Here is a 23,227-nt window from a genome sequence, read left to right on the forward strand (position 1 = left end):
TTGTTTTTGAAAAAATTAAATTTACTCTGATTTTCTGGATGTTACAAGTTGGTATCAGAGCCTAGGTCTGAGAGAAATGGAGAAGCATTCATATGAATCCATAATCATACTAAGGAACTATAAGAGGTTTTCAAAACGGTTTTCGAAAAAGAAATTGTTTTCAAAGTAATCAATAAGTATGCTATGTATACAATCAGCTGGAACATGAAAGTATAACCCAAGTTACCATGTAGTTGTTTGTTATGTTATGACCACACTACATGCTAGTGATAGGATATGGATCTTCAGGGATTGCATGATATAATTGCCATATATATGATGTCTGTCCTCCTGATACAATATATCCTAGTTGGACTTCTTGTACATTAGATGAAATTGACATCATTATTGTAGGTGCTTAGTGTATGCATCATAGTTATACATAAATAAGATCTTATAGCATGAGAATGTTTGATTTAGCCTTATTTTTTTCTCTTGTCTAATGAAGGGCTTAGGGTAGGGTCAAGTATTCGACAGTCTATAGGATCTAACATGATGTATGATTAGCATGCATGAGTGGCTACAAGGTTGGTGGTAGTTTCATGAGTGAGTATGTGTTGGTAGCAGGTCTATTAAGGAATGATTAGCTACTCTCGAGATAGAAAGGATAAGATTTGTGCGTATCCTAGTTGTGAATTTGTTATCGGGTAGTTTGTGATGATACTTGGAACAAATATGAGTAAGTGTGGAAAGTAGTATGGGCCCATACTATTGGAAGTATAAGTCCCGTACGCGTAACAAGGGAGTCACAAACCCCAAAGATTTAGCCTCTTTGTAATGATTGTATAATATGAATGGTGGCATATCAAATGTATCTATTGGTTCTTTTTCAGTATGGTTTTCATGAGAGGATCTAGAGTGAGTGGCTATGATAGGTCATGATTAACTGAGGATCAGATTCATGCGATTATTGCTGCTGAGGTGGCTACTATGATCTGGAGTTCTATCCTAGAGTCATTTAGGTCTATCAAGACCACCATGATTGTGCTATTTGATGAACTTTCTGCTGCATTGACTGAGACTACTACTACTGTAGCCACCGCGACTGTTGTTTCCACAGGGGTTCGAGGGGAGAGAGCTTTCCAGTACCGATACTTCGACAATACAAAGCCCCCGAAGTATGATGGGGTCAGGGAACTGATTTTTGTGATGAGATGATTTTCTGATGTAGATGGATGTTTCTTCACATGCTCCTGCCTTGCTGACCAGAAGGTCAAGTGCCCCTGAACCTTCTCAGGTGGGGTGAACGATTGGTGGAGTTTGATGACTGGTACTCATACTCTTGATCAGAGTGCTGTTGTTACTTGGGAGCATTTCTCAAAGATATTTTATGTGACATAAGTTCCCTAGATGTAGAGGGAAATGTTTGCTCATGTGTACTTGGGTCTGAGACAGATGATAATACCGGTGACAGGGATCACCAAGATGTTTACTGAGAGGGCTCTTTTCTGCCTTGAGTTTGCTGCTACAGAGCAGGCTTAGATGACTCGGTACTTAAGCATGTTTAAGACAGATATCGGAAAGCTCGAGTCCATCTAGAGTTATGCCGCCCTCATTGAGCTTCAGGATTCCACGAGGAGGCAGGAGATTGAGATAGAGATTCAGGCAAAGGAGTTGAGGCAAGCTCCTATTTAGTCTCAGCCTACAACGAAGTGGTTCCAACCCGTTGATTCTAGATCTAGGGGACATAGGGGCCACACTTGTGGCAAGTGTGGAAAGGTTCATGATGGTGTTTGTCAATCTTCATCTGGATGCCACAACTGTGGCAAGGAGCGACATTATGCCAAGGACTGCCATCAGCAGGCCCCACTACCATGTGACAGGATTTGATATCACTGTGATCATGTAGGCCGTATGAAGGCCCATTGTCTATTGCTCGTGGCTTGGCCGGCATAGGCTCCCACACCAGCCACTCTGAGGATCACTGATGGACATGAGAGCAAGGCGGAGCCCCCGAGAGCTCGAGGTCATGCTTTCCAACTCACCGCAGAGGAGGCTAGGGTGACACCAAATGTCTTTACTGGTATGTTCCTATTTATTATTCTTCAGATGTTTTATGGTATCCATACGCTTTTGGTTATGCTAGGTACCTTTTTAGTGAACTCTTTTCCTTCTTTTGTGCTTTTTAAATTGGGTGCGATTCGGTCCTTTGTATCTCAGTGCTTCAGTAGGAGTTTTTGATATGGATCTTGGACAGTTGGAGTCTCAGTTGTGGGTTTCTATCACAATGAACACAAGATTTCTACATCGAGTGTTTATCAGGGTTGTGTATTGGAGATATTTTGGGTTCCTTATCCGATTAATCTGATCCCTATTCCCATGGGAGATGTGTGTGTGATTGTCGGGATGGACTGACTAAGTAGATTTAGGGATATGATTGATTGCGAGGGTTAGCGGATGGTAGTTCGAACCCAAGTGGGAGAGAACTGGTTATTTATGGAGAGGGTACCAGGATTGGGTAGCCTTTTGTTCTGCTACCAGGGCTCGGTAGTATACTCAACATGTTTTTATGGTTTATCTTGCATATGTGGTTGAAACTTGAGTTGGGAAGTAGATTTCGGTTTCAGATGTCCATTTGGTCAAAAAGTTCGTAGATGTGTTCCCAGAGTAGTTACCAAGTGTGCCACCTGAGAGGCAGGTTGAGTTTAGGATCGATTTGGTTTCGGGTGTGGCTCCGATTGCTAAGGTGTCGCACCTTTTGGCACCACCTGAGATACATGATTTGTTCTCTCAGCTTCAGGAGCTGTTGGGCAAGCAGTTCTTTAGACCGAGCAGTTCGTCGTGGGGAGCACCGATTTTGTTTTTCAAGAAGAAGGATGGTTCACACCTGATGTACATTGATTACGGGGAGTTGAACAAGTTAACAATGAAGTATTTGTTACCCACTTTTGCAGATACATGACCTCTTCGATTAGTTGTAGGGTGCATCTTGGTTCTCCAAGATCGATTTGAGGTCAGGATATCACCAAACGAGGGTTATAGAGGAGGACATGGAGAAGACCGTGTTTCGGACTCCTTGTGTCCATTACGATTTCGTGGTGATGCCGTTTGGGCTCACCAACACACCGACAACATTTCTGGATGTGATGAACCGAGTGTACAGGCCGATAGTCGATCATTTCAGTTATTGTTTTCATTGATGATATCCTGGTCTATTCCAAGACCATGGAGCAGCATGAGGAGAAGCTTCGAGAGCTTCTGGGAGTTTTGAGGCGGGAATAGCTATATGCCAAGTTCTCAAAGTGTAAGTTTTGGTTACGAGAGGTCGAGTTCTTAGGACACCTCGTTAACCAGAACGATATTTTGGTCGATCCGGCGAAGATTGAGGCTGTAATGTAGTGGGAGGTTCTGAATTCTCCCTTAGAGATCAGGAGTTTTTTGGGATTAGTAGGGTATTGTTGGAGATTTATATTGTTATACCCCTCACTCGTTTGGCGAGGAAGGGCATGAATTTTCGTTGGGGGCTTGAGCAATAGACTGCATTCGAGATCTTAAGGCAGAAGTTATGTGAGGCCCTAGTGCTGACCTTCCCTGAGGATCTTGAGGATTTTGTGGTATTTTGTGATGCATCCATCATCGGCCTGAGGGTAGTTCTTATGAAGCGAGGGAGGGTTATTTCTTATGCTTCTCGATTGCTGAGTCGCATGAGGTTCATTATCTGACTCATGATTTAGTGTTGGGAACAGTGGTGTTTCCTCTCAAAATTTGGCGGCATTACTTGTATGGGGGTCTGGTATACCATCTAAACGGGTCACAAGAGTTTGAGATACCTCATATATCATCTGAATCTAAATATGAGGCAGTGTAGGTGGCTTGACGTTGTCAAGGATTATAACTGTGAGATTATATACCACCCATGAAAAGAAAATGTGGTCGCGGATGCTTTGAGCCGTAAGCCGGTTAGATTTTATGGTGGGGGCCTATGTATGAGGATTTCGATCGATTCATCATTGTTAGGTATGATTACGGAGGCTCAGGCTGAGGGAGTCAAGAAAGAGAACTGGAAATACGAGCGGTGTAGACACGAGATTAACAAGTTTTCTACCGATATTCGTGGATTATTGAGCCAGTATGGTCAGGTATGGGTACCAGATTTTGGTGGGGTCAAACAGGTTGTGTTGGAGGAGGCACACAAGTCTAGATTTTTGATACACCCGGGAGCCACCAAAATTTATCAGGATTTAATGCTTATTTATTAGTGGTTGTGCATGTAGAGGGAGATAGCATGGTATGTCGAGAGGTGCTTGACCTCTCGGATGGTCAAAGCCGAGCACCATAGGCGGCATCGTAAGTTGTAGCCATTAAAGGTTCCCATGTGGAAATGGGAACATATTACTATGTATTTCATCATCAAGTTACCTTGGACAGTTAGGGGATTCAACTCGATATGGGTTATATTAGACCGTTTGACCAAGAGCGCCCACTTTCTAGCCATTCGTGAGGGTTCTTCGGCCAAGAAATTGGCCAATTTATATGTGTGCAAAATTGTTGTTTGGTATGGTATTACAGTCTCCATTGTATTTGATCGATATGTTCAGTTCATATCCCATTTTTGGTAAACGTTCCATGAGGAACTAGGTACAAGTTTACATCTCCGAACTTCTTATCATCCGCAGACTGACGGTCAGAGTGAGCGGACCATTCAGACACTGGAGAATATGTTGCGAGCCAATGTGAATGATTTCGGTGGGAGTTAGGACTCCTACCTTCCCTTAGCTGAGTTTTCTTACAACAACAGTTATCACTCCAGTATTGGTGCCCTGCCATTCGAGCTTCTCTATCAGAGGAATTTTCATACCCCAATATGTTGAGGAAAGGTTGGTCAAAGATTAATGGGAAGAATCGAGGTAGTCCTCCAGATGAAAAGCATCGATATGAGCTGGAGTACTAGGTTAGTGAAATGGTTTTTCTAAAGGTATAACCCTGGAAGGGTGTAATAAGCTTCAGGAAGAGGGGTAAGTTGGGGCCCTGGTATATTGGTTCATTGCGAGTGATTGCCAGGGTTGGCAAGGTGGCTTACAGGTTGGATTTGCCTAAGGAGCTCTGTCAAATTCACAACACTTTCCATTTTTCTCAACTTTGGAAGTGTGTGCTCGATGATTCGGTAGTTGTTTCCTAGGAGTATATTCACGTTGATGATCGCGTTAATTATGTGGAGAGGCTAGTAGTGATTATGGATCGAAATATGAAGTCTTTGTATAAAGAGGTAGTGCATTTGGTTAAGGTTTAGTGGCTGCATCGGAAGGGTTCCAAATGAACTTGGAAACCCGAGGTGGAGATGCGAGAGCACTACTCCGATTTGTTCTGTAGCACCTGGTTCTTGGTATGTATTCTTATTTAAGTATTTTGCATTTTTGGCCTGGGACTCGGCGAGTTGAAGGACCAACTCGCCGAGTAGAAGCGGGAAGGGACGCAGGATTTAAGTGATGGACTCGTCGAGTCGGGTCCCGGACTCGACGAGTAGGCTCTGACTGGACCAAAACCCTAATACAAGGGTTTGCACCCTATTTAATCATCTCTTTCAGCCACCACTCGTCCCTATTGCTCCCAGAAACCCTCTGTAGCAAACCCTAAGTGTTTTGGTGCAAGATCTAAGGCTTTTGAGTGATTTTTGTGGGTTTTGACCACAAGGAAGACGGAAGAGCATAGAAGGATCAAGAGGAGACTGAAGGATTCGAGTTTGGTTCATCATTTGCAGTCTTTGAAAGATATAAAGTCTGTACCTTGCTTGGTTGTTTGTTAGATCCCTTTTTGGGGAAGATTTAGGGCTTTTTAAGCCATATAAGGTAGCCAACCATGATTGCAAACATGGTTGGGGGTCAAGAATTCGGATCTATGTCTTAGGAGGAGTCACAAGGCAGATTTGGGTTGCTTTTGCACCCAAGGAAGGTCCCATGCAACATAAGAGCCATTTTAGAGCCTTTTGGGCTCAAAAGTCCCATGCATGCACGTAAAGTTTGAAACTTTACGTGCTAGATCGAGCTTAGGGGCTTGGATCTATCTTTTGGTCAAAGGTTGTACATCAGAAATTGAGGATTTATGGTGTGGACGTTATCGACTCGGCGAGTCCGTTCTTGGGACTCGATGAGTCCAAGGCATAGAGTCCCTTATCTGTTGATGGTCAAAAGAACTCAATTGGGTGTTAGAACGGTTGTAGAAGGTCCGAAGGAGTGACCCAATGTATTGGACTTAGCCTTAGACCTGGAGTTCATGGGACTCAACGAGTGCTAGAACAGACTCGGCGAATCCAAGGCAATCTCCTTATGGTTGAGGATGAACTCGACGAGTTGTTCATACAACTCAGCGAGTCAAGGTTTGAACTTGTTCATCAAATGAAGGTGAACTCGACGAGTTGTTCATACAACTCAGCAAGTCGGATGAAAGTTCATTCGATGTTCACATAGAGGAGGAACTCGTCGAGTCGTTTCCAAACTCGACGAGTCGAGTTGTGGATAAGGACGGGTATAGGTTTAGGGACTCGACGAGTTGACGGCCCAACTCGGCGAGTCGGGTCAACTGGCAGTTAACTTTGACTTAGACTTGGTTGGGGGTAAAATAGTCATTGTACCCTAAGAGTAGATATCAGTTTCTGACTGAGTGTTTTGTAGGGATTATAGCCGGAGGATTACCGGAGCAGCAGCAGACAAAGGTTTCCCGCACAGATTATCAGCAACTACTCATACGAGGTGAGTTACCTTCCTGTAGCGGTGGGTCTACGCCCGAAATGCCGGCTCACTAGTAGGAGTTGTATGTTAGATGATTTTCTTTGTGATATCATCTAGGTTTGATACTACCTTATATGTTATATGCTGGCATGATATGTTATATGTGATAGTAGTAGAGTTTGGTTGTTAGGACCGAAGGGTAGGTCAGACACCCCAGATATGTCTAACAGTATGTGATGATATGTTTATATGCTAGCATGATATGTTATATGTGATAGTGGTAGTAGGAGGGGAATAGTCCCCAAGCTCGGTTGTTAGGACCGAAGGGTAGTTCGGACACCCCAGATATGTCTGATACTATGTTTATGTTATGATATATGTAATAGTAGCAGTAGGGGATGGAATAGTCCCCGAGGGTCGGTTGTTAGGACCGATGGGTAAGTCAGAACCCCAGAATGGCTCGATATGGGTAGGTTAGCACCCTAGAATGGCCTGACACTCGTAGGACGGCACCCCGGAATGGCCATACCGGGTAGGTCTGGCACCCATAATTGCTTGGTAGTATGTATGCTATGTGATTGTATGGTATGTGGTACGATGGGGGAACTCATTAAGCTTCGTGATTACAGTTTACAGTTTTGGTTTCAGGTACCTCTTCAGCTAAGAGGAAGGAGCTGGCACGGTAGTGGCACATTACACACACACTCTTTGTTTTCCGCACTATGGATATTCTGGGATTGTACTCTGATATGTTACAAATTTCATGACATGGGTTTTCAGATATGATAAAGTGCTTTATGAGATGATGCGATTTCACAGTATTATCTTATGAATGTTTTTATGAGTCAGTTAATAAAAACAAAATTTTCGGACTTGAAAATTGGGTCGTTACAAGTTGGTATCAGAGCCCTGGTTTGAGGGATTCGGACACACCCTCGGGGGGTGTCTGGACTCAAATCGAGGGATTAAAAGATTTTTACAAGAAAAATGGTTTCCTAAAAGCAAAGATAAAAGAGTTTTGGGAAAGAACAAAGTGTGTGATGTGCGCGACCGGCCGAGCTCCAGTAAGGATTCCCTAAAGTACCCATACAAGCTTATATTATGTTAATCAATTTCAGTAGAACAGCATGCTAGAATAGGACTAAGGATTTAGGAGTGGTGCCCTATGTGCCTGCTTTACGCGCTCCAACTTATGAGAATTGCATGCTAGTATTGAGTAGACAGTAATAAGATAGTCTGTTTAGGTTATGCCTGGTAGTATGAGCTCAACATTATATGCTGGTACAGTTTCTCGATTAGGAGAATAGAGTTGCTTGAGTAGTTTCCTGTGTCCAAATACTACTTGCTCCGTGCTTGTAGGGCTCTAAATGATGGGAGTTAGCCATTAGGTGAGTACGTCGTGTCACATGTGATTAGGATTGAATAATCTCAGAGTGCTGGATTTCGCCCTATTGCGCAGCTCTCGTTTGAGTCTAACCATTGTAGGGACGAGTCTTTTACTTGAAGGATTATCTGAGCCTTGTTATATGTGATGGTTTTTAGGTGATGGCTAATTGGCATCATAAGGAGGCCTTCAGCAGCTAAGGACCGGTTTGGGTGGAGTTAGAGATTTTCTCTAAGGTAAGCCTAGGATGAGAGTAGCAGAGATCAGCAGTGGTAAAAGGGACTTAGTGGAGTCAAGGCAGTCCTTGAAGAAAGTACATATAGATGTGGAAGGTAGTATGGGCGCGTACTACTGAAAGTAGAGGATTCGTACTCGAATTGAGGAAGGCTGAGATAAAACCAAGGAACTTGTGATGGTTGTGATCCCTCTAGATGTACCAACATCATTGACAGTTGTCATATTGTATTCCAGAATGGTGGTACTACGTTCCAGGACAGCAGTTGGCAGTTCCAGAGAGGGATCGGATTCGGGATCAGGTTCCGAGCCAGTAGATGAGAGGCTATGCGAGTTCATCGCGTCAGAGATCACCATAGGCATCCTTGAGGTGACCCTGATTATCTTTGGGTCGATCAAGGAAGGGATTGTCGAGTTGATGGAGGATCGCCTTAGGGCGTTCAGGAGTGACATGGCGACCAACCAGTCAGGATCCTACACACTGTCCTTTAAGGACTTCAAGGGCAGTGGTGCAGCGAATTTCCATGGGGCGAAGGACCCCGTTGCTGCCAGATGATGGATTGCAGACATTGAGTCTGCACAGTTGACTAGCTTTTGCCCGGAGGGGTCGAAGGTGAGATATGCAGCAGGAAGCTTGAGAGACAGGGATAGAGATTGGTGGGAGTTGGTTGGTGACTCTCTGGGAGCCTGGGCTGTTGAGGCTATGACCTGGTCAGACTTGGTGACCAGATTTAGGGAAAAATTTGCACCAGCTGTAGAGCTTTAGCAGCTGACTAGGAAGTTTTTGGACATGAGGCAGACTATGGAGACTGCGGCGGAGATCGCCGCCAAGTTCCAGGAGAGGGCGTTGTTGGTGCCCCAGTATGCGGGAGATAAGGATATGAGGAGGACCCTCTATCATGACATGCTGCGAGCAGACATTCGGGAGCATGTTAGCTTTTCAGCTTGCCTTACCCTGGATTCCATGATTGCCAGGGCAAGGGAGAAGGAGATCGATTTGGAGCATGTCTGGAAGAGGAAGGTAGAGGAAGGGACGACGACCGGGGCTTTGAGGAAGAAGCCCAAGGGATCAGATGGTAGGCCAAAAGTCCAGTCAGGACCAGACCGCTGCAGGAAATGCGGCAGGCCACATGAGGGGGCATGTAGATTGGGATCGCCAGGCTGCTACAAGTGCGGCAAGACGGGGCACTTCAGCAGGGATTGTACCGCCCCTGCACCAGTTATTCAGACTTATGAGTTGCTGTGTTTCCACTGCAACCAGAGGGGCCACAAGCAGGCCAACTGCCCCCAGTTGACAGTAGCAATGCTAGTGAAGGCGCCGGCTCCAGCGACCCTGCAGATTACTGATGGCCGGCAGGCCAAGGCTGAGGCTCCAATGGTGAGGAGTCGGGCCTTCCAGTTGACTACCGAGGAGGCATGCGCTACACCCGATGTGGTGACGGGTATGACTTCTTGTTTATGATTTTATGATATGCTGATGTGATTTTGATATGTAATGTATGTGCTCTGTTTAGGATCGTTCCATGTGAATGGTATCCCAGTTCAGGTATTGTTTCATTCGGGTGCTACCCGATCATTTGTCTCTCTTGCGCTTAGCAAGAAGTTTCCTGAGTCTTCAGGCATGTTGGATTGCCCTCTAGAGGTCGAGATTGCAGATGACCGGTGAGTGCGAGCATCTGAGGTCTTCTGAGATTGTGTTTTGAGATTGTTCGATGAGCGTTACCTGGTAGACCTGGTTCCTATTCCATTGAGAGGGAACAAAGTGATTATAGGCATGGATTGGTTGAGCCCCAATGGAGCAGTGATAGATTGCGCACAGTAGTTGGTGCGAGTCAGGACCCTAGGAGGGGGAGAGTTAGTGATTCAGGGCAAGAGGCCACAGCGAGGGCCAGCTTTATGTTCAACAGCGAGGGCGAGGCGTTACCTTCAGCAGGGTTGCGCAGGATATGTCGCTTTATGTCATGGATTCCCGGGAGGCGGGTAAGCTGACGGTGAGCGACGTTCTGACGGTGTGAGACCATGCGGATGTGTTCCTAGAGGAGCGACAAGTGGAGTTCATGATCAACCTAGTCCCTGGTGCGGTTCCGATAGCCAAGGCACCGTATCGGTTGGCTCCTCCTAAGATGTAGGAGCTGTTAGACAAGGGATTCATTATACCGAGTAGCTCTCCCACGGGAGCCCCGATTCTGTTTGTGAAGAAGAAGGACGGGTCGCAATCGGATGTGTATAGATTATCGGGAGCTGAACAAGGTAACGGTGAAGAACAGTTACCCACACCCGAGGATTGATGACCTCTTTGACCAGCTACAGGGAGCATCTTGGTTCTCCAAGATTGATCTACGTTCAGGATATCATCATATGAGGTTCAGAGAGGAGGATGTGTAGAAGACTGTGTTCCGGACGCGCTATGGTCACTACGAGTTTGTGGTAATGCCCTTCGGGCTCACCAATGCTCCTGCCACGTTCATGGACCTCATGAACCGCGTGTGTAGACCGATGTTAGACCGGTCTGTGATAGTGTTTATTGATGATATCTTGGTTTACTCCAAGACGTAGGAGGAGCACGAGGAGCATCTGCGAGAGGTTCTGGAGACTTTGAGAAGGGAGAACTTGTGTGCTAAGTTCTCCAAGTGTGAGTTCTGGTTACGCGAGGTGCAGTTTCTCGAGCATCTTGTCAACCAGAACAGGATATCGGTGGACCCGGCCAAAGTGGAGGCTGTGATGAGATAGGAGGTTCCGAGGTCTCCATCTGAGATTCGGAGTTTCCTATGATTAGTCGGCTCCTATCAGAGATTCATCCAGGATTTCTCCAAGATAGTCGTACCCCTGACCAGGCTAATGAGGAAAGTCGTGGTCTTTCGTTGGGGGCCTGTACAGCAGGCCGCATTCGAGGCACTGAGACGGAGATTGTGCGAGGCGCCAATCTTAGCCCTGCCAGAGGGCATGGAGGATTTTGTTGTATACTGCGATGTGTCCATCTCGGGTTTGGGCGCAATACTGATGCAGAGAGGGATGTCATCGCCTACGCTTCGAGGCAGTTGAAGCCTCACAAGGCGAATTACCCGACACATGATCTAGAGTTGGGGGCTGTTGTGTTCGCCCTCAAGATTTGGCATCATTACCTCTATGGGGTTCGTTGTACCATCTACACGGACCACAAGAGTTTGAGGTACCTCATGGATCAGTCGAGTCTAAACATGAGGCAGCATCAGTGGTTGGATGTGGTGAAGGATTACGATTGCAAGATCCTTTACCACCTGGGAAATGCCAATGTGGTGGCCGACGCGCTTAGCCGCAAGGCAGCGCCAATCAGGGATATATGTCTGAGGATGACAGTGGTGACTCCACTGTTGGAGCAGATTCGAGAGGCTCAGCAGGAGGCCATGAAGGAGGAACATCGGAAGAGTGAGCGGATTGTAGGCCAGGTTTCCTCCTTCGATTATGATAGCCGAGGGTTGTTGACCCTACACCACAGGGTGTGGGTGCCGTACTACGTGGGTGTGCGCCAGATTCTGATGGAGGAGGCGCACAAATCTCGATTCTCCATTCATCCCAGGGCGACGAAGATGTATAGGGATCTTCGTCTGGACTATTGGTGGCCCTGCATGAAGCGGGATGTAGCATGGTACGTGGAGTGGTGCTTGACTTTCAGGAAGGTCAAGGCCGAGCACCAGAGGCCACACGGCAAGATGCAGTCGTTGGATATCCCACTGTGGAAATAGGAAGACATTACGATGGATTTTATCACAAAGCTTCCCAGGACCGTGCGGGGAGTGGATTCGATTTGGATCATCATCGATCGATTGACCAAGAGCGCCCATTTTATCCCGATTCAGGAAAGTATTTCGGCCGAAAGGTTGACCGATATCTATATTAAGGAGGTAGTGGTGTGGCACGGGGTGCCAATTTTGGTGATTTCAGATAGGGATGTGCGGTTCACTTCCAGGTTTTGGAAGAAGTTTCATGACGAGCTGGGTACTCGTCTGCATTTTAGCACCGCCTTTCACCCGCAGACGGATGGCCAGAGTGAGCGGACCATCCAGACCCTGGAGGATATGCCGCGAGCATGCGTGTTGGACTTCGGACGTAGTTGGGATACCTACCTTCCATTGGCAGAGTTCTCCTATAACAATAGTTATCATGCGAGCATTAACCGCCCTCCCTTCGAGATGTTGTATGGAAGGACGTGCAGGACCATGATATGTTGGGGCGAGGTTGGATAGAGGGTAATGGGGAGCACCGAAGTAGTTCTTAAGACGACAGAAAGGATTCAACAGGTCCGGAGCAGGCTTCAGACTGCTCAGAGTCGGCAGAAAAGTTATGCTGATGTGCGCCGATCAGACCTGGAGTTCCAGGTCGGGGATATGGTTCTCCTGAAGGTGTCGCCATGGAAGGGCGTCATCCGATTCAAGAAACAGGGAAAATTGGGCCCCAGGTACATTGGACCGTTTAGGGTCTTAGCCCGGTGGGTAAGGTGGCATACATGTTGGATCTGCCAGCTGAACTCAGCCATATCCACAACGCTTTCCACGTCTCCCAGCTGCAGAAGTGCCTGGTCGACGACTCAACAGTGGTACCCTTAGAGGATATTCAGGTTGATGACAGCCCGAATTACATCGAGCGACCTGTGACAATCCTCGACCGGAAGTCGAAGGATCTGAGGAACAAGAGGGTGGAGCTCGTGAAGGTGGAATGGAAGCACTGGAAAGGCTCGGAATGGACCTGGGAGCCGGTGGATTAGATGATGGAGCATTACCCAAACTTGCTCCAGGAACAAGCAGCAGACTTCGAGGACGAAGTCTAAAATAAGTGAGGGAGATTTGTAGCACCTGGTTCTTGGTATGTATTTTTATTTAAGTATTTTGCATTTTTGGCCTAGGACTCGGAGAGTTGATGGACCAACTCGTCGAGTAGAAGCAGGAAGGGACGCAGGATTTAAGTGATGGACTCATCGAGTCGGGTCCTGGACTCAACGAGTAGGCTCTGACTGGACAAAAACCCTAATCCAAGGGTTTGCACCCTATTTAATCATCTCTTTCAGCCACCACTCGTCCCTATTGCTCCCAGAAACCTTCCATAGCAAACCCTAAGTGTTTTGGTGCAAGATCTAAGGCTTTTGAGTGACTTTTTGTGGGTTTTGACCTCAAGAAAGAAGGAAGAGCATAGAAGGATCAAGAGGAGACTGAAGGATTCAAGTTTGGTTCATCATTTGCAGTCTTTGAAAGGTATAAAGTATGTACCTTGCTTGATTGTTTGTTAGATCCCTTTTGGGGGAAGATTTAGGGCTTTTTAAGCCATATGAGGTAGCCAACCATGATTGCAAACATGGTTGGGTGTCAAGACTTCAGATCTAAGTCTTGGGAGGAGTCACAAGACAGATTTGGGTTGCTTTTGCACCCAGGGAAGGTCCCATGCAACATAAGAGCCATTTTAGAGCCTTTTAGGCTCAAAAGTCCCATGCATGCACGTAAAGTTTGAAACTTTACGTGCTAGATCGAGCTTAGGGGCTTGGATCTATCTTTTGGTCAAAGGTTGTACATCAAAAATCGAGGATTTAGAGTGTGGACGTTATCGACTACGCGAGTCCGTTCTTGGGACTCGACGAGTCCAAGGCATAGAGTCCTTTATCTGTTGAGGGTCAAAAGAGCTCAGTTGGGTGTTAGAAGGGTTTTAGAAGGTCCGAAGGAGTGACCCAATGTATTGGACTTAGCCTTAGACCTGGAGTTCATGGGACTCGACGAGTGCTAGAACAGACTCAGCGAGTCCAAGGCAATCTCCTTATGGTTGAAGATGAACTCGACGAGTTGTTCATACAACTCGGCGAGTCAAGGTCAGAACTTGTTCATCAGATGAAGGTGAACTCGAAGAGTTGTTCATACAACTCGGCGAGTCAGATGAAGGTTCATTCGATGTTCATATAGAGGAGGAACTCGTCGAGTCGTTGCCAAACTCAACTAGTCGAATTGTGGATAAGGACGGGTAAAGGGTTAGGGACTCGACGAGTTGACGGCCCAACTCGGTGAGTCGGGTCAACTGGCAGTTGACTTTGACTTGGACATGATTGGGGGTAAAATAGTCATTTTACCCTAAGAGTAGATATCAGTTTCTGACTGAGTGTTTTGTGGGGATTATAGCCGGAGGATTACCGGAGCAGCAACAGATGGAGGTTTCCCGCACATATTATCAGCAGCTACTCATACAAGGTGAGTTACCTTCCAGTAGCGGTGGGTCTACGGCCATAATGTCGGCCCACCAGTAGGAGTTGTATGTTAGATGATTGTCTTTATGATATCATCTAGGTTTGCAACTACCTGATATGTTATATGCTGGCATGATATGTTATATGTCATAGTAGTAGAGTTCGGTTGTTAGGACCGAAGGGTAGGTCAGACACCCCATATATGTCTGACAGTATGTGATGATATGTTTATATGCCAACATGATATGTTATATGTGATAGTGGTAGTAGGAGGGGAATAGTCCCCAAGTTCGGTTGTTAGGATCGGAGGGTAGTTCGGACACCCCAGATATGTCTGATAGTATGTTTATGTTATGATATATATATATATATATATATATATATATATATATATATATATATATATATATATATATAATAGTAGCAGTGGGGGTGGAATAGTCCCCGAGGGTCGGTTGTTAGGACCGGTGGGTAGTTCAGCACCCCAAAATGGCTTGACATGGGTAAGTCATCACCCCAAAATGGCTTGACACAGGTAGGACGACACCCCAGAATGGCCGTACAGGTAGGTCGGCACCCCAGAATGGCCGTACCGGGTAGGTCGGGCACCCCAGAATTGCCCGGCTGTATGTATGCTATGTGATTGTATGGTATGTGGTACGATGGGGGAACTTACTAAGCTTTGTGCTTACAGTTTACAGTTTTGGTTTCAGGTACCTCTTCAACTAAGGGGAAGGAGCTGGCGCGGTAGCGGCACATTACACACACATTCTTTGTTTTCCACACTATGGATATTCTGGGATTGTACTCTGACTTGTTACAAATTTCATGACTTGGGTTTTCAGATATGATACAGTGCTTTATGAGATGATGTGATTTCACAATATTATCTTATGAATGTTTTTATGAGTCAGTTATTAAAAACAAAATTTTTGGACTTGAAAATTGGGTCGTTACATGTTCACAGCAGCGGACTTCAAGGACGAAGTCTAATTGATGTGGGGGAGAATTATAACAGCTGGTCTAGATATTAATCAGCTTTTATGTATAAATTTTAATTGGGGTAGCCTTGGCATAGTGGAGCATCACTGCGACATGGCGAAGCATTTTGAATCGCGGGATTCTAATGACCCGCACGACGTGGTCTTGGGTACCACAACATGGTAGGTGTTTTAACTGAAAACCTTAATTTCCGGCCTTGGACCCTATATAAAGAACATTAAGGCTAGGTTTCCAGTCTCCATCTTCCTCCCAACCTCATAAACTCTAACCCTCGCCTCCATTGAAGTTTTGGGCTCATTCTTGGTGCTTTTTGGTTATTTTTAAAGGAGAAGGAAGCTCTTGGTGTGGTGGTTGCTTGGAAAACATCATCTCTCCAGCTTGCATATCCCATGGACCTTGGTGAGTGTCCAAGATTCAACCTTTTTTCTTACCATGTTGCTACATCTTTGGATTTTGTCCCCTTTTTCCATGAATTGATGGATTCAAGTAATGGGATCTGTCAACGTAAATTTTCAAAAAAAAATTTCATTTTTAAAACATACATTTACTTATAAAATATTGTCAAAACACATTGTATCAATTGTTATCATCACAACACATCTCCCCAGAATCTCAAACATAAACTCCACAAGTGTGTACGAATCATGTTGGCGCCTTCCCACGCTCATCACTAGTACCTGAAACACATAACACAACAACTGTAAGCATAAATGCTTAGTGAGTTCCCCAAAATACCGCATACAACATATACACCACTCAAGGCTATAATACGACCTTCCGGTCGATGTGTCTTAGCGGGACCCTCCAATCCCGTAGCTCGTTGGACCCTCTGGTCCGGTCATAGCTCGTTGGACCCTCCGGTCCGGTCTATAACATCATACACATACATATATCACATAGCACATAAACTCATACGTAACACATAAGACCCTCTGGTCAACACATAATACCACTCTAGGTAACGTATAGTGGGAAGACTCACCTCGATGTCTTGGTAAGTATGTGACTCGGTAGAAATGTGATCTAGCCTCCGCCTAATCACATAAAGTAAATACTCTCTAAATACAACTGTACTCAACCCTAAAAGTCAACAAGGTCAACGGTCAAACTTTGACCCGACTCGTTGAGTGCACTAGGGCGACTCGGCGAGTCCACACGTGTCTACTGACTCTCTTAGTCCCTCTCTTGGCACGTTGAGTACTTCCCCTGACTCGACGAGTTCCACCTGGCATGAATCGCGGGGCCACCCCGACTCAACTCGCCGAATCTCAAGAACAACTCGGCGACTTCCAACTTGAACTCAGACTCCCCTGACTCACCGAGTTACTCCCCAACTCGGCAAGTCCACTCACTGAGTGATTAACGGGAAACCTTCATACTACTCGCCGAGTCTGTTCTTCGGACTCGGCGAGTTCATGTATACAACTCCTGAGGTCAGATCTGTTCCATACAATCATAGATCTGGCCTCCCCAAGCATGATAATCATGTAAAGTTCGGACCTTGGCACTCATATAACATCTAAATGGTCCAAAATGGTGATTTAGCCCCAAAAATGACATTCCTAGCTCATGGCTCCCAAAAGGACTCATAAAGCTCCAAGGGTTAAGGCCTCTAGACCTCTTTGGGTCCAGATCCAGAACACAAACTCAAGAAGGGACCAAATGCTCCACTTAATTAACCTCTAAAAGGGTTAGAAAACCCTAACACTAAGAATCAACACCAAAAACTGAAGAAGGTCCGAGAATAATACCTCAATACAATCTCTATGAGCTCAAAAACCACCAAAATCGCACCTCCTTCAGCCTCCTCTTGCCTTGAACACTTCCTTCTTTCAAAAACACCCAAAAAAGGTTCAAGAATGGCCTCTCCTTCATCACAAATGCTCTAGATCTCTTAGGGTTTCTCTCTGGGGGTTGGTGGCTGCAAATGACGGCCCTAAGACCCTTTAAATAGGTCTCAAATCCTATAAATTAGGGTTTCATTAAACAGCATGGACTCGCCGAGTCCACTCATGAACTCGCTGAGTCCAGCTGTGAACTCGCATACGAATCCGCGACCATACTCGGCGAGTCTAGACGCCAACTTGCCGAGTCTCCCCTAAACACCCAAAAATAAAAGAACAAAATATAATACCTGGGAAACCGAATGTTACAGGATCTCATAAAGTTTGCAACTTTATGAATCTCCAAATCAAGTAGAGCATTTAGTGTCTTGGATCTGACTTATAAACGGGTTTTGATGTCATGCATAGAGGTTTGGTCATAAAACCCTATTTTTTGACAAAAAATGGAAAAAGGCATGCATTGGACATGCATGTCCATAAAGCCATAATTTTTAAGGTACCTTGGGAGCATGAAATCCTTCTGGAAACTTTGGAGGTGCAAATCTAGGGATTGGGTGCTTAATAAGAGTCTTGATGCCTTATGCTACCATTAGAGGTTAGGGTTGGGACTTTGGCTTATGGAGGGTTTTAAGGGATAAATTTGGAAACTTTACCTATAAAGACCATAGGAAGGACCAGATCTAAGCTTTGGGAACTCAGATAGTTGAAGGAAACAACATAATGTTTTAAGTTGTTCAGACTCATCACCACGATGTGGTTAAGGTTACCATGATGTGGTGACTTGGTCAAGACCTGCCTGTTTTGTCGGATTGTGGCCACGATATAGGGACTATATATGTTGACTTTGACCAAGTTTGACCTAAGGGTATTTTGGGTATTTGAGATGTGGACTGAGATTTGGTCACTGTTTGTTGTAAAGGTGATCGGTAGAATTCGTATTCAGAGCAAAATGTTGATCATATATCTTTTTAGACTGAGAGGTGATTTGTCTTTTCTGTACTCATGGGTCGAAGGCACCAATGTCGATCCACTAGATTGTTTATCCTAGTATATAAGATGTCATTATGCTATACTGATCTGTTAGATCTGTATCTTGGTAAAGAGGATGTTACCATGCGGTAGTGATATGTAGATCTGCCTGTTTGACTGCTGACTAGTTATATGTTTATCTATTACTAGATATATGTTAATTGTTATCTATATGTCGACATGATATGGTGGGGTTGAGACTATACTGCTTTGTGATGTGAGTCAATAGACCGGGACATTCCAATCGAAAGGTTGTGAGCCGGGGGTAATCCAATCAAGTGGTTGTGGACCCATTATATATTGACAATCCAATCGAAAGGTTGTGGGTCGGGGCATTTCACCGAAAGGTTGTGGGCTGGGGGTAATCTAACCGAATGGTAATGGACCTGATATTTGCCTGGTTATTTGTTTGTGTGGTGGTACTTTGGGGGAACTCAGTAAGCTTTGGCTTACAATTTTATTTTATTGTTTTAGGTACTTCATATGACCGTAGCAAGACGAATGCATGATCGTGTACATCCTTCAGATTTATGTTATTTGGATTTTGGGACACTCTGGTTATTGAATAATACTTTTGAAACAATTGTTTTGTAAACATTTATGGTTATTGTGATCTTTTAAAAAATTAAAATTACTTTGATTTTCTGGATGTTACACCAAACATAACTTAAAATCATTGTTCTCCTTAACGAAAATTACAACATTTAGAAAAATACAAATAACCTAAAAATTTATTCTTATTTACAATATATTTTTAAAAAAAAGTTCCAAATACAAAATTTTATCTTTTCTCATTCCCTTTGGCCATGTTTATGAATTTCTCCAAACTAGTTGATGATCTGGGCTTTGCCCAATATGTTAAAAATCGTTTCTTTTAAAAAGACAAAAACAAAAAAAAATCAAAAGTGGACTAAAACTGCCATGGTCAACAAAAACCAGGGACCAGCCGATCTGTTCATCAGCTCCTCCCTCACATATAGTTCATAACAATTTTATGCCTTTGTATATTAATAAACTAGTTTATAACCCGTGGAAATCACGGTTACAAAATTAATTATATTCATAGTAAAAAGTTCAAAATTATTAATCAATTATTTTATATAAAATTTTAAATACATTATTAATTAAAAGATTTTTTTATTAGTTATGTAAAATTATAATTATTGATTCAAATAAATATGTGGAATTAATTTATCATATATATTAGACTCTTTTTATTTGTGAACTAATGAAAACAATAATATAAAATTTAAAATTTAAATTTAAAATAAAAAATAAATAGATTGACAAATAGCATCACATTAATTAGGAGGTTTAATAAATTTAAAATAGAGAATTAATGGAATGACAAGTGGCATCATATTAATTAGGAGTTATAATATTATGACACTTGGCAAAAAGACTAGTCTTTTAGTAATATAGAGATAACGTTATTTAGAAATCATAATTGTATATTTATAAATGATATTATTTAGAAATCATAATTGAATTGTTCCAAGTTCCATGTGCTTCTTTGAACTTTCTACAAAGAATACATCAATTGAATTTATTTACAACACATGTTTGCCTCAAGTGCTATCGTTTTATATTTGTTAAAACACAAACCTCGAAGCAAACCCAACCCTTATGTGGCAGATTGATTCAATAATACGCAGGTTTGGTAATACAGATAAACAACGTAGCAGTTGGATGCGTCAAATGGAGTAGTTGGATTTATTTTTCAACAAATGGGAACGTAAACATAATATTACGTCACCATGAGATAATCATCACCAAGATTTCAATAATCAAACTTCGTGTATCTTTGCTCAATTATAATTTTTTTTAAAGATTTATTCATATTACAAAAGGTTTCCTTTTATGATGCAGATCCATGTTTTTTATCAGCTTCGCTATGCTATGAACGAAACTTGTTTATAATACATTTGAATCAATGTATACAAATCTTTAATAATTGAATTCAATTCTAAAAGCCGGATTTTTGCAGATAGTCAATATTCTTGTAAAGTATGTGAATTATATTACCAAAATCATCATATAATAATATAACATTAATATAGGTTGATTAAAAAACGACAAAAAAAATTACGCGTTTGGAAAGTGATTTCCAAAGTTTTGGTTAAAAAATAATTAAAAAAAGTAATAATATAAAGCATTCATACCAAATATTTGGTCATATGAAATAATATAAAAAAAACACAAGTAGCACACACATGACACATCAACCTTCGAGGTGTCTTCTAATTCGTAACAATAAAGAATCAGTCAACTCCATTTTTGCTTTATAAAAAGCTTCCCAAGTTCTTGTTTTATCTCTCAGAAATACTCGATTTTGATCATCAAAAGTTTCAAAAATGGGAAAATTTGTACACTTTCTTTTTTGCATTTTGATATCAAATTCGATCGTATCTTTAGCTCAACAAGATTGCAGTTCTTATAACTTCAGAAACAACGAAATCTATGCAACGTGTGTGAGTTTACCTGTTCAAAACTCGAATCTTCACTGGAACTACCACCCGACCAACGGCACCGTCGATGTGGTTTACCGGCACACCGGAGTTTCAACGTCGACGTGGGTGGCTTGGGCTCTGAACATAAACGGGTCGGGTATGCTTGGAGCTCAAGCTCTAGTTGCTTTACCCAACTCAAACGGATCGGTTCAAGGCTATACATCGGCGGTGACCAGCTACGGCACCGGGCTGCAGCAGTCTCCGTTGAACTTCGCCGTGCCGGCGATCAGGGCGGAGAGGGTGAACGGCGATGTTTTGATTCATGCGACTTTGGTTTTGCCTGGCGGGAGAACGAGTTTTAATCAGGTTTGGCAGTCGGGTCCGGTTTCTAACGGAGCTCCGGGTGCTCATGCTTTGGGTTCTGAGAACAGAAACTCGTTAGGAACGGTGGATTTCATCACCGGTCAGACTGGTGCCGGCGCCCCCGTTGGTGGTTCACTGCTTCACCGGAGAAACGTAAGCTTTTCTTCTTGAGTTCTGTGATGTGTTATCTCTTTTAACATTTAATACGCACAAGGTACAGGTGATTGATTAAATTATGTTTCGTTAATTTGACAGACGCATGGAGTGTTAAACGCTGTGAGTTGGGGAATACTTATGCCGATGGGAGCCATGGTGGCGCGTTACGTGAAAGTATTCAAGGTCGCTAATCCCGCCTGGTTTTACATTCACATCGCCTGTCAAGCCACCGCCTACGGCGTCGGAGTCGCCGGATGGGGTACCGGACTGAAACTCGGCAGCGACTCCGAGGGTATCAAGTACACTTCTCACCGGAACATCGGGATCACCCTCTTTGTCCTCGGAACTCTACAGGTATTTGCGCTGCTGTTGAGGCCGAAGCCTGATAACAAATACAGGAAGTATTGGAACATTTACCATGGCGGCGTTGGGTACACCGTCATCACTCTCGCAATCATCAACGTCTTTAAAGGACTCGATATTTTGGATCCGGAGAAGAAATGGAAGCATGCTTACATCGGTGTTCTTATATCCCTCGGCGCCATTGCAGCCATCTTGGAAGCTTTTACGTGGTTCATTGTTTTGAACAGGAAGAAGGAGGAGAAGCAGGTGAACGGCGCTCATGGAGCGAACGGTTATGGTCACAGCCATGGCCAGCCGGCGTAAGGGCGTGGAGGACGGCGGAGCTTCATGACTTGGTTGTTGCTCCCAGTTTTGGGTGGTAGTGATAGTTCATGTTTATACATCTGTTATTGTTGAGGTTGATTATTGTTGGTATTTATATTCTTTTTTCTCATGGTTGTAATTTTTTACTGTATACATAATAGTATAATCTAGATACAAATGTATTTGTATGTTGAGATTTACTTTGAAAATTTATGGATTTTTAAACACATTTGATAAAAAAATATTTACATCCTAACCAATTTTTCCAAAATTTTTGATATTACATTATGTACAAAAAAACATCGAATTTTTTGAATATTTTTAGGGCATCCATAATTTTTTGAATACTTTTAGAGCATCCATAATGCATTAAATTTAGGGACGTAGGATTTTACAGTAGGGGTTGTAAGGGAAAGTAAGAGGTTGGACGATAGTTGAAAAAATAAAAATTGTCGAAAATTTTTCCACTGCGTCCGGAAAAGTCAGGAGTTGTCGGTGCCACCCTGGACCCCCCCCCCCCCCCCCTAAATCCGCCCCTGATTAAATTTGTTAGGGTGAAAACTCTTTCTCAAACTAGGGGTAGTCCAGTCTTTTAGCTGTGGACCTAGTACATCTTGTTACTTTAATATGTTATTTGTTTATGTGTCGGTACTTTGGAAACTCACTAAGCTTCGTGCTTACAGTTTGGTTTATGCTTTCAGGTACCGCAGTGGACAGTGGTAGGGCGAAAGCATGACCATACACATCCTTGGTTTTACAACTGACTGGATCTTGGAAGACTCTTTTGAAATAATGTTTTGAAAATAATAGTTTGTAAAAAGCTTTATTAATAAATGAGTCACTTTTGAAAGGTTTATATTTGTTGAAATTTTTGGGCTGCTAAATTTTTCTTTCAACCTTTTAGCAAATTCTTCCCAAGACCACTTATAAACCACTTCTAAACTGTCTTCTTTCCCAAGGTCTCATATAAGGTATCCCACCATATTAAATCATAATCTTTGGGTAAACAGTAAGCATAAATCACCATCTCTTTCTTCTTAAGTCTGCTACTTTCTAGAACTCGGCGAGTCATATGAAGATGGTCATGAACTCGACGGGTTGGATGAACAACTCGGTGAGTCTGATGAAGATTGTCTTGGACTCGGCAAGTGGCATGGTGACTCGGCGAGTTGGCAAGTTATGCAAGGAACTCGGCG

The 23,227-nt window shown here is 43.6% G+C and overlaps 1 protein-coding gene across 1 annotated transcript; it reads left to right on the plus strand.

The window, feature by feature from the left end:
• Positions 1–20,690: 20,690 nt before the first annotated feature.
• LOC145073496 (cytochrome b561 and DOMON domain-containing protein At5g35735-like) lies at positions 20,691–22,209 on the plus strand. The gene is made up of 2 exons (XM_079020042.1): positions 20,691–21,362; positions 21,465–22,209. Exons 1-2 carry the CDS (start codon positions 20,751–20,753, stop codon positions 22,029–22,031), a joined length of 1,179 nt encoding a protein of 392 aa, XP_078876168.1. The 5' UTR covers positions 20,691–20,750; the 3' UTR covers positions 22,032–22,209.
• Positions 22,210–23,227: the final 1,018 nt, after the last annotated feature.

Source organism: Lactuca serriola, chromosome 9 (assembly GCF_051521515.1).
Source record: "Lactuca serriola cultivar US96UC23 chromosome 9, Lser_US96UC23_V15, whole genome shotgun sequence".
Taxonomy (NCBI): Eukaryota; Viridiplantae; Streptophyta; class Magnoliopsida; order Asterales; family Asteraceae; genus Lactuca; species Lactuca serriola.